This window comes from Alligator sinensis, unplaced genomic scaffold (assembly GCF_000455745.1).
Source record: "Alligator sinensis unplaced genomic scaffold, ASM45574v1 scaffold278_1, whole genome shotgun sequence".
Lineage (NCBI taxonomy): Eukaryota > Metazoa > Chordata > Crocodylia > Alligatoridae > Alligator > Alligator sinensis.
The window spans coordinates 3,109,201-3,119,677 of NW_005841952.1; the positions used below are offsets into that span (position 1 = coordinate 3,109,201).

At 51.0% G+C, this 10,477-nt stretch overlaps 1 protein-coding gene across 1 annotated transcript; it reads right to left on the minus strand.

Annotated features, from left to right (window-relative positions):
- Positions 1 to 636: 636 nt before the first annotated feature.
- ACAD8 (acyl-CoA dehydrogenase family member 8) lies at positions 637 to 8,761 on the minus strand. The gene is made up of 10 exons (XM_014518418.2): positions 8,659 to 8,761; positions 8,041 to 8,210; positions 6,878 to 6,987; positions 6,149 to 6,225; positions 5,306 to 5,443; positions 4,631 to 4,766; positions 4,446 to 4,543; positions 3,706 to 3,858; positions 2,707 to 2,809; positions 637 to 1,608 (listed from the first exon to the last, which is right to left on the minus strand). Exons 1-10 carry the CDS (start codon positions 8,689 to 8,691, stop codon positions 1,556 to 1,558), a joined length of 1,071 nt encoding a protein of 356 aa, XP_014373904.1. The 5' UTR covers positions 8,692 to 8,761; the 3' UTR covers positions 637 to 1,555.
- Positions 8,762 to 10,477: the final 1,716 nt, after the last annotated feature.

Below are 10,477 nucleotides of genomic sequence, written 5' to 3' on the forward strand. Positions count from 1 at the left end.
CCTTTGCTGGAGGGGCCGCCCCCCGCACTGGGGCAGCTTCCTCCAGTGCTGGCAGGCACACACCATCCCCTCACCCATCCCCACCGCACCCCCACTCCAGACAGTCCCCAACCCCTGCCCCCCCCGACTTACCTGTATGCAGCTGCCCCCAGCCCCCTGCCTACCTACATGCTGAAGGTCTGCGCACCCTGCCTCCACTCCCCCCAGGCCCCAGCAGCTCCTTGCTAGGGCAAGCCAGGAAGTGCAGGGAAAACTTGAGCTGACCAAAACCCCAGACATTTGATCATATTTAGACAAAAAACCAGCCAGAACAAGATCAGAGGATCTAAAAAGAGGACACATTTGGGAAAACGTGACCATATGGTAACCCTACCCCTGTGCTGTGCACAGGACCTGGGACCCAGGCTCAGCCCAGGGTGCTGCTTGCAGCCGGGAGACTGCGAAAGAGGCAGGCAGCGGCGCTTGCTGGGGGGCTGCAGAGAGATGCAGCCTTGCCCCCGCAGGGGTCTTCCCCAGCGCGCCCGCTGGACTCAGGTCCAGCTCTGGCTGTTTTAAACCGCCATCAAGCAGCAAGGGATTTGCTGGCGGGACAGGAAAAGCGCAGAGTGAATGCATGGAGCCCGCAAGACCCGCTCCAACGGGACAGCCACACTTTATTGATTCCAAGGCCAGGAAGAAGAAAAAAGTGCAATAAAAAGTGCAAACGATCAAAGTTTTAACTTGGCCCCCGTGCTCCACTGCACTGCAGCTGCGCAGCTGTCCTGGTAATTCACGCCCCTGCCCTGCGGCTCACCCCCCTGCCACCACGCACCTGAGCTGGGAGCGTGTCGAACAGGAGCTGGCAGCACCGAGCAACGCTGTCTTGGAGAAGCACAAGGAGCTGTGATTCTAAACAAGCGCCAGGCAGTGATTCCAGTAAGCACCAAGCATCCCCCGTCCCCCACTGCCTGCCCTGGATCCAGCTGCTGGCTGTCTTTCATAAATCCCCATGTGAAGCAGGCTTTGCGGCTGACCTACCCTTTGTGCTGCAGAACGGAAAGACACTGGGTTCAACAGGGCAACTCTCTGCCCCCCTGTAATTTCAGTGGGATGTTTTGTTGATTCAGAAGCATTTAGCTAACACCGAGGAGGGTTGTGGAATGAGCTGCACCTCTCCATTGCCCTTAGAGCGCACAAAAAGATGGGCCAGATGATTTCATCCTGACTTGGCATGGAAATGGCCTGCATGTCCCAGCTACTCTTTCTATCAGCAGCAGCAGAGCAACAGCAAAGGCCCATGACCTGGACACAGGAACAAAGGCTTGCATTCATGTCTGTGATTTGTATCTTCAGGCTCCTCTATACCAGCCTAGTAACAGCAGCTCTGCCAGGCACCAACTGCAGCTGGGACACCACGTGGGTTGTATCCAGCTGTGCTTGGGATCAGAAAATAAGCAAGAGAGCTTCTTCTGGTACATCCTCACAGATGCAGTCCCAAAAGAGTCTACGGGTGGGGAAGAGACAGACGGTGCTACAGCCGATGGAGTGCACCGAGGCCGGAGACCAGCTCCTGGCTTCACTCTTGTAACAGACTCCTGGCCACAATCATCCTCATCACCTCATTGGTACCTGTAGGAGGATGAAGGCACAGAGAAAAATACATCATTTTAAATGAGGCCCCCAAACTGATCCCATCAAAAGTCCATGGGATTTTTGCATCTAACCCAGAATTCCCTCCATCCATGGAAAGAGTCCTTGATGGAAGCAGCCACAACAGAAGTATCACAACCAGTAGAGCAATGGTCCTGCATCTCTATCAGACTCATGCAGAACCTGCTGAAAACCAGCCTAACCTCTGAAAAAGACACTTTTCATGGATGGAGAAGCTCTAGGCATTTAGTGGGCACAAGGACATATGTAATATACATATGCCTGGAAATAGATTACTTATTAAAAGGCCTGGCACAGAGAGGTGCTAAGTTCTCCCAGCTCTCACTGGCATTACGAAGCTCTGAGGGTGCTGACCACCAACTACAACTACTCCGAGACTCTTTGCTTTACCAACTACACGTGCAGCAGCATCACATCATGGAAAAGGGAGCTGCAAAGTCCCCTTCAGTAAAGGGCAGCCAGGACCACATCCCTGCTGGACTCCCCAGGGCCAGGTGATGGAAGTTCAAGGAGAAACAAACTATTAAGAGGCTGATTCAAGATGAAAGATTAAAGAGCTGATATCAATAGCCAGGCTCTGCGATGCCTAAGGGAAATATTCTTACAGATACCTTCAGATGTCTGAAGTATGGGTAGCACCACAGACTAAGGAGGCAGCACTATAACAGGCTTCAGTAGGAGTGATAGACAATTAAACCAAGACACCATTAGCATGGATGTCAGGAGAGCTCCTTCTCTGGTGGGAGATTGCTGTGAAATAATTTCCCCACAGAGGGGACGAATCCTCTTTAACTGAGTCCTTTTAGAGGGAGATTTAGAAAAGGTACTGGAAAATATACTGCAGGGAGCAATTCCGTACATGGGACAGCTAAATGTGCAGGTCTCTTCCAATTCTAATGTTTTTTTTTTTATCATGTTAGAAAGATCTGTTGAGGGTACAGGAATCTGCTGTAGACTAGTGGATTCAGACCTCCTTTATGGATCTTTCTGCTAGCTGGGAGATCTAACATCTAGGACCAGGCAGTGGTCAGTTTTGTGTGTGGCATCCCAACTTACCTTCCAAGATCTGGTGCACTCTGATATCTCTCAGAAATTGCTGCACAGCATAGTCTTTCAGGTAGCCATAGCCCCCATGCATCTGTAAGGCTTGGTTACAGATCTGAAGGGGAGAGAAAGTTGCTGTGCCAAATGCAAGATGATGATGCGACTCGCTCAGGGTAGCAGAGCTGGTATGAGAACCCAGGAAACTAGATTCAAATCCTATCAGCCCTGGCAGAGCTGGACATGACACCCAGAAGCCACAAATCCTGGTCTCTCCCACTCTAACCACTAAATGCATAAAGCTTGTGCCATTTTCCCCAGTGTGCTATTTTAAGCTAACAGTGCTGTTTAAAGTGGATGCTGCAGTATCAGAGTGCTGAGGATGCACTTAGCCAAGGTAGTTTCTTTTTCATTTGTACTGAGTCTAGATGCAAATTTAAAGTGCCAGATCACCATCTAGTGGCCAGTCAGGATAAAAGATCTCTTCAGGGGCTTGGTATCTATCTAAAAGACCAGTTCATTCCAGCATATATAATCCCATGTATAAGATACGCTGGAAGGACAGCAAGAATCCAATAGTCTGACAGCAGGATATTGTAAGAAGTCCCAGATGCGACTAAGCCAAGAAAATCCACGAATAAGAATTGTTTCCTTTTAGTGAACTGGCAGCGTGTTGTGCATACCCCATTCCCAGTGACACTTGTTAAACCAGATCTAACAGCATGTGGCAAAGCCCCTGCTGTATACACGTTTTACCTCCTGATTCATAATTATATCTTGGCTTCTGGCCTCCCAGAAAGTGCAGAAGGCACTGGGACAAGGGCAGGGCTGAGGGATCCTAGATGGGGCCAAGAATCCATCCTGCAAAGGGTCCAGGAGTCCAACCCGAGACCATGTGCTCTGAGCTGGGACCCTGCAGCCTTGAGCAACTTTCTGACATCCCAAGCAGCATCAATCCTACAAGAGGCTCTGAACTTCCAGCCACGACACTTAGAGCAAAATTGGAGAATTTACCGCAAAGCACTCATCAGTGGCAAAGAGTTTGGCCATGGAGCAGAGGGCGACGGCATCCTCTCGCCCCTCCTGTAGTGCTTGTGCTGCGTTTCGTACCATGAGGCGTGCTGCCACCAGATGCGTTGCCATCTCAGCCAGTCTGAACTGGAGGTACTGCCAGGAGAGATGCAGACAGGTGCAGGCCAGTTTAAGCCCTCAATTCTGTGGGGTCCTAGTTTGAAACCCACTGCCTCCAGTTTGAAAGCCCAGGTAGTGACCAGTCCTGTCCCCTGTCTCCCTCAGGCCAAGCCTTAGCTTCTGATGCCCCCCCATCCCTGACTTTGACAGGGCCGCTGTCTTTGTTTTTATTGCCCAGGTGCTTTCTAGAAAGGCCTACCCTGGACATGAAGCTCAAATCTCGCTCTGAGACTCTGCTAATGCTTCAGTCCCCTCACTCTAACTCCATTCGTCTCTTCCTATCCATCGGTCTCTGATTATAAAAGTACTCCAACAGGGTTTTTCTGCTTACCACGTGTGTTGAGAACCACCCCTCCACCCCCGTTGCCATCTAAACCTCTATCAACAAGAGGTGCTACAGGAGAGGGTACAAGAGCCTTAGTACTAGAGAAAGCTCTCAACTATTTCAGTTCCCAGCATCTCCTTGCAGGAGGCACCGTAAGGCCGGATGCGGACATTCTGGTTGCTTGTACACGTGATAGCAGGAGGGGGACAAAACTGGAAAGAGGGTTCTGTGAAGTCACCTGATTACTGGTCAGCGGTTCCCCAAACTGCTTGCGGACTGTGAGATGCTCTTGGGCCAAGAGGACAGAGGCATGAGCAGCTCCTAGAGAACAAGAAGCTGGCAGGGGCACAATGTGAATATTAGGTTACAGCCACTGGAACAGCTTAATGGAAGATACGGCTTGCTCTCAAACACCGATCTTACCTATGTTTATCCTTCCACCGTTCAGTCCCTTCATGGCAATGCCAAAGCCCTGTCCCTCGGCTCCCAGCCGATTGGCCACAGGAACAACACAGTCCTCGAAGATCACTGCCCGAGTTGGCTGGGAGTTCCAGCCCACCTGGGAGAGACAGGGACAACTCACACACTGTCTGAAGGGAACATGGACCAGCTGAGGGGCGCCAGAGCACTAAGAGGCATACGACCTAGGCCCATGGTCAGGCTGATTGGAAAGCTTGATATGCAGTAGAGGATTCTGCTCACACACCCATCCAAGCCTTTCTGAACTACAGGTCTACACATGCACTGCTCCCATCAGCTGGATTTTGACAGCAGTTTGTATTACAGTTTAGGTGGCTCAGGCTCTGTGCATCAGATTTGCACCTCCAGAGAAACACGGTTAAGTCACACTCAGGTTGGGACTCTACTGATCTGCAAAGCGCCACACTATCTCCACTTCTATCAGCCTAGCTGATCACTCTTATCAGGTCTGAGCTTGAGAAGAGCTGCTGAAGGGGTCAAATAGCCCAACTTGCGAACAGGAGCTTTCAGCAGGGGACTGGAGCTATGATTTGATCCAAGAGAGGATCTGGGGTGGCCTATTCCAGTTGGGTCTGCCTCTGTCCTCCCCTACTCCACACAATGTCACAAGTCTCTCACCTTCCTCTCCTTCTTGCCAAAGCTGAGCCCTGGAGTTCCCTTTTCCAGCACCAGGCAGGAGATGCCCTTGGGGCCTGGCCCTCCTGTACGACACATGACCACATAAACATCCGTGTCACCGCCCCCACTGATGAAGGCCTGGTGAAGGACACGTGAAATAAGAGACTGCATTAACATGCAGGAACCAGTACCCCAAAGCACAGCTTGCATCGCTCTTGGATGGAGGAGGGAATCATAACTGGTATCAAGTATGTGGGGCACATGAATCCTCTTGCAAGATAATCCCAGAACAAAGAGGAGAAGCTGAGATGAGGGTGAGGGAATCAAGTGGAGGAACGGCAAGAAGACAAAGGAAAGGACATGAGGCAGGAGAAGCGGCTTGAGTGATGCAGGATGAACCCAGGAGCTGGACAGCTGATAGGAGCTGAACGTGATAGTTGTGTCCACTTCCTGGGAGCTAGGGTGTGGAAATTCCAGGGAGAGGGACTGGTCTGGGAGCATCAGGGCACAAGGAATAACAGGAGGAAGTTCACCAAAGGAAATCTGAGGCTGGACAACAGTGAGAGCTTCTCAACAGCAAGAACTGGGCTGTGGAACAGTGCACTCAAGAAAAGGGGTAGAAACCTCATTGGAAAGGGACAGTAAGGACTTATCTTAATCCCCAGAACATACACCACACAGAACAATCCTGTCCTGGGGGATCACTGTAGACAGGGTGACCCAAAGGGACTTCTCTCAAGGGACAGGGCAAGAGGAAGGGGGGGAGGGGGGAAGAGACAGCCAAGCAAAATCTCTCTTAGCAAAGCATGGAGTCTATGGAGCTTCCAAGAAAAAACCTGCTACCTTGGAACCATTAAGGACATAGGCGTCACCTTTCCTCCTGGCCGACGTTAGCAAAGAAGCTGCATCACTTCCGCTTCCTGTTTGTGGGAAGAGAAAGGAATTAATGAGATGACAGAACAGCACTTTATTCACAAAGTTCTGAACCATGAGACATATTCTAGAGCCAAAGCATACAAGACTATAACTCCTACTGACCTCAGTAGAAGCTGGGCCCTTTTACCTCATAGCTGAATATATCCTGGTCAAGCCATCACAAGCTGATGAACTAGTCTCTTCCAGCCTACATAGGATCCTGATTGCCCACAACCTGTCAAGACCTGTATGAAATTACACATCCAAATGCCCTGGATGGAGATTGGTCAGTTACCTTGGAATTAGCTGTCTGTTTCACCAGCCACAAAAGGAGCTGCAGGGTCAGCAACAGGGGTTGAAGAGCCATTCCAGCTCCTTTACATACCCTACAGATCCCTCTGTGTCCTCCTCCTAACGTGCTGTTTTGACCTCTGGCACCTCAGCAAACCTTTCCACCACACAGAGATGCACCATATTGTGGCATCGGCCCTTGCTACACTTATACCCCAAAGCATCAGCCCTTGATTACTCAGGCCAGTGGGATACTGAACACTTCACTTCCAATTCCCTGTCATTTTTGTGACTAGGAGCAGTACAATGCATCTCACTAGACGACAAGACAGGAACACGAGGGGATTCTTCAAATTTGAAGCTCACCTGGCTCGGTCAGGCAGTATGAGGCAAGTTTCTCCATGCTACAGAGTGATGGGCAGAACCTGTGTCTCTGCTCCTCGCTCCCAAATGTATCAATCATCCAAGCGCACATGCTGTACCAGGAGAGAGGAAATGGGATTAACATGCATGCAAGTGCAGGCCCAGAACGAAGGTTGATTACATCCATCTCAGCCATGGGAATTGCAATCTAAACCTAGCACTAGGTTCTCCCTGCTCTTAACCTACAGCTGACAGCAGCAAGGTTGGAAAGCTGACTTGTCTGGACTTAGCTAACTAAACCTAAGAGCCTGCCTTGCCATACACTGAAATGGAGCAAAGCTGCCACATGCCACAAGGTTTGGCTCAAACTCCCGGGAATCACAAACGCCAAGTACAGGACTAGGAGTCAGGAGATCTGAAATCTATTCTCAACACGCGACTTCCAGCAACTCACCACTCCTCCGTTTGCCAGAGCACCCGTGAACAGAAGTAGGGATAATTCTTGATTGTTTGTATTGCACTAGCACCTAGGAGCCAGTCAAGGACCAGGACTCTGTGCTAGGTGCTGCTCAAGCAGAACACAGTTGGTCCCTGCACCAAAAGAGCTTCCAGTCTCACTCATCTTTTCAAAGATCTCAGACTTCCACAGAAAAAGCACTGCCAAGAGGGAGGCATAGCCCATATTATGCCATCTAGCACGGGAAGGGAGGGGGGGGGGGGGCCCTTTAAGGATGAGGGGGGGGGGGGGGGGGGGGGGGGGACCCTTATAGAAATAGGGTCTTTGGGGCACCATCACCACACAACCAAAGCAAGAAATGTCTGTAGAGGTGGGACTACCGGGATGCATACAGTTAAAAGGAATTGTCCTTGGCCATATGACAAGTCAGTGGCAGTGACAGGAACAGAACCAAGAAGTTCCCAGCTTTTAACCCTCTTCCCACACCAGCAAGCTAACGTGGCTTCCATGCAAATGGGCGTTATTCTACCTGGTATCTTGGGGCTGCAGTCCAATTGTTAATGAACAAGGACACCTACGGCTCCTTGTCCATGCAAGGTCCTTATGCTACACGAGTAGCATTCCTGAATGCTACAAATGTAGAGCGCCAACGACCCACACTGACCCCAGCAGCAGAGCCAGCCCTCCCATGCAGGAGAAGCGCACTCACTTGTGGATGCTTATGTAGGCTGTGGTACTGGTACATCCTGTCGACAAAGCCTCAAAGATGATGGAAGTGTCGAGTCGTGACAGTCCAGAGCCACCCACGTCTGGTTTCACATAGATCCCACCAAACCCAAGCTGGGCTGCCTTCCGCAGTGTCTCCACTGGGAATATTTCCTATAGGGATGCAGAAGAGAGGCATGACAACACAGGACTTCCTACTGGGGACAGGAAAGAGAGAAATGGGAGATCAGCTTTGGGGAAAAACAAACCTGATTTTAATCTTTCACCATGTTTAAAGGCATGCTTGGCTGGATGGGCAAGTAGCTAGCTACTCTCTTCTCTGTGGAGGGATCAAAAGCACGATTTTAGACCAACCAGTATCTCCTGCCAGCAACCCCACCCAGCTGCCCTCAGCAGCACTTTTTCAGGCAAACAAGCCTCTGTAAGCTGCAACTGCTGTGCTAAGCAAGAAGGGAAGAGGGCTAAGGCAGCAACAAGATACTAAAAAAGGAACGATGAGCCTTTTAAATTTCAAACAGACAAGATGAGCGCCCAAGGAAGCAGGGGCCACTGGGCAAAGAAAGCATCTGCTTTGGGGCTGGCAGTTGGGCTGTGCTCTCACCTTCTCATCCCATTCTGCCATGTGAGGGGCCATCTCTTTGGCAGCAAAATCAAAGGCCACTTTTTGGAACTCCTTCTGCTCCTCAGTCAGGCCTGCGGATGCTGGAAGAGCAGATCACATGTTTTAGGGAAGGCTGCAAAAGTTTCACTTGCTTCATACCCATGGCAAATCTGAAACCCTATTGCATCTCTCTCTCCTAAGCCAAATCTCTCTGGCCCCAGTATCCAAACAAACCTGGAGCCTTTCAAGCCACTTGTAGGCATTTTCTCTGCCAATACATCAGTGCAGAACAAATACCCCAGCATGCTGATACAGGCACAGAGCTCGTAAAGGTACTCCTCACTTTATGTCGTCCGGGTTAACGTTTCATTATTACATCCCGGATCTATTAGAGAACATACTCAAAGTCACGCAACGTTGGGTTAGAACGTCATTTAGCTGCTGCCTGCCAGTAGGTAACTGCTGTGACGTAACTGGATTCGCTTAACACCATTTCGCTTAAAGTCGCCTTTTTCAAGAATGTAACTATAACATTAAGCGAGGAGTAGCTGTGGTAGGGTCATTAGAAGATCGTGGTTGCTGATCGGGAGCTACAAAGTAAAACTAAAAAGGCGATTCAAACCTTTATTAGCACTTCCCCATGCAAAGCAGCACCAGTGCTCCCTCTCAGCTGCGCAGCATGCGCGGCTGTGCAGATGCTCCCAGCAGCGTGGCACGAGTACGACCGCGCAGCGTGCACACTGCACAGCTTAGAGGGAATGCTGAGCAGCATCCTGCCTGCTGTTTCGTTTTTGGTTGTTTCCAGCCCCTTTCAGAAACAAAACCTCCTGATTTCCCTGCTTCTGCCGGAGAGCGGCTCTGCAACACAGGTGTGTTACTACAAGCTTGCCGAGCCCCGTACAAGGGCTGTAGGCTTGCAGCAGCTCTAAAGTTTCCAGTAGGTGAATCTCTTAAAACAAAACACAACAAGAAGCAAAAGCAACTCCCAGATAACCAGCAAAAGCTGCAAAAGCAGAAGCCTGAGCTCTTGCATCCTGGCCGCAAGCTACCACGGACAGTTACACTCTGCTTCTCCAAATGCCTCGTTCATGTGCAGAGACATAGGAGACCGCGTCACTCCTGCGCCGAAGGGTGGCACGACGCTGCACGCCACCCGCCACGTTTCATCCCAAGAGCGGGTTCATTTCAGTGCAGGGAAAAACATGCCTGACTTCAGTTTGCCGAGCACTTTGGGAAGGAAGGTTGTTGTTTGTAGCTGTGTTCGTCGCAGGACACAAGCAAGCAAAAGGGTTTTTCGGGTACACGCTGTATCTTTTATTAAACCAACCAAACTGTTGGGGGAAAAAAGTTCGTTCGGGCACAAACACCCTTCCTCGGGCAGAGGGAAAGGGCTCGGACACCGGGTCTCTTACAATGCACAGCAAGGAGAGGCCTTTCTTACAAGGCGAACGGAGCGGAGCCTCAACCGGGGCTGGACGCCTGCGGCGCTGGGTCTCGTGTGACAACCGGCGTCCCTTGACCCAGAGCCCGAGGAATAAAGAACAAAGTCATGTTTTGTAACAAAGCGCCGGTGCAGAGGCAACGGACCCCCGGGAGGCACAGATCGTGCCCACGAAAACCACTGCGCTTGCTTCCCCGTGGCGGCAAGGAGAAGAGCGAGCTGCTGCTGCTTGCCAGTGCTCCCGCGTCTCCCAACTGCACAACGCGCGGTAAACACAGCCCAGACACACGTGCACGGGCAACGCGCCCTAAAGCTCAACCCGCTCTCAAGGGCAGCCCAGCCCAGCCCCAGCCCCAGCCCCAGAGCCTTACGGTCGAT